At 33.1% G+C, this 1,436-nt stretch overlaps 1 protein-coding gene across 1 annotated transcript in view; it reads right to left on the bottom strand.

Annotated features, from left to right (window-relative positions):
* Window positions 1-1,436, bottom strand: part of LOC117106339 (angiotensin-converting enzyme-like) — a 16,917-nt gene that overhangs the window by 404 nt on the left and 15,077 nt on the right. The window contains exons 9-11 of the mRNA XM_033247714.1: window positions 1,122-1,266; window positions 770-892; window positions 441-459 (exon numbers count right to left, since the gene is read on the bottom strand). Coding sequence (XP_033103605.1) covers window positions 441-459; window positions 770-892; window positions 1,122-1,266 — 287 coding nt within the window. The remainder of the gene's footprint in view (window positions 1-440; window positions 460-769; window positions 893-1,121; window positions 1,267-1,436) is intronic.

Below are 1,436 nucleotides of genomic sequence, written 5' to 3' on the forward strand. Positions count from 1 at the left end.
TATATATATGGATAAATAATAACAGTAGTTATAATTACGCTGATATATCAAATGATGAGGGTGATTATGATATTATTAAATAGTAATAATAAATATAAGTACATTTAATAATATATATAAAATACAATTATATTAAAAGACAATGGTCATAAAGATAACAAAAATAACAATTGCTTATTGCATAATGAAATAATGATGATAATATTAATGATTACGATGATGATGAGAGTAATGGTGGTGGTGGTTGGACTGGTGATATAGTGATGGTGTTGATGATGGTCCAGGTGGAGATACGGATGGCAAAGCCAAAAAAAAAATTGTGTTGGCCACACCCGACCGACCGAAATTTTACGAAATGCAGGGTCGGCATTTTAGCTTTTTTTTCCCTTGACTACAACGAACAATATATATATATATATTTTTTTATGAGCAAATAAGACTGAAATAGCCTTGGTCAGGCTAGGGGGCCAAGGCAAAGCTTATTTTACTTGATGATACACGATGCGAATCCAAAATTGTTGTATTATTTGTGTATTTTGACTTTTTAGGCGTAAACACATTTTTGGTTTGTAAAAAATTAAAAAAAAGAAGAGTTTTCCTACCGACCCACCCAGTTTTTGGATTTTCACAAAATGTGGCCAACACAATTTTTTTTTGGCCAAATGATGATGGTAGTGTTGACAATTAAACTACAATTATGTTTGGTAGTGTTACGCTACCGTATATATTTAGATATATACTACCTATATCATAACCAATACATAGTTACATGCAAAATAAAGAAAATAAAAACCTGAGAAAAGGATAATCGTAAACAATGTGAAGGAGAGCAGTGGCGTCAAGGTCTTGTACTTCACGGGGTACGGGTGGGACGACTCCTACAAGATCCATTCTACAAAAAAATAATATCCATGTAACTTATTTAATTATATTAAGGTCGTTGGTTCATTATCAAAACTGCGATGGACAATCAGACATATCATCGCATCATGCAACGTTTAGCATTATTTATTAAAAGATCAGGTTATAAATACGTATTTATTTGTTCTACAAAAATGTTAAAAAAATTAATAACGTAATATTATTAGCTGAGAAGTATCATTTAAAGTGGTTAGACCTACTTCATTTTCCACCATTCGTCTGTATACTTTTCGGGAAGAATTTCTCCAGCAAAAACGCCCCAACGCCACTGATCTATCATGTAGCTAAACGGGAGGGTTCCTATGACATCCAACGACTGCTTCAGTAGAAAATTAATGTCCGTTTCTGGTAGTAGAAAAATATTACTTTTTTATAGCACATCATTTACTAAAATATATAATCTGAATGCAAAGTGTAAATACGAAAACATGAGATTAGGGGTGTGGTTAGAGTCGCACATCCCTGAAGCACAAACAGTGGCGTATTTAGAAGTCTTGAAATGTGGGGGGGGGGGG

The sequence above is a fragment of the Anneissia japonica genome, unplaced genomic scaffold, assembly GCF_011630105.1.
Source record: "Anneissia japonica isolate Jap-2015-1 unplaced genomic scaffold, ASM1163010v1 scaffold142_len1259957_cov175, whole genome shotgun sequence".
Taxonomy (NCBI): Eukaryota; Metazoa; Echinodermata; class Crinoidea; order Comatulida; family Comatulidae; genus Anneissia; species Anneissia japonica.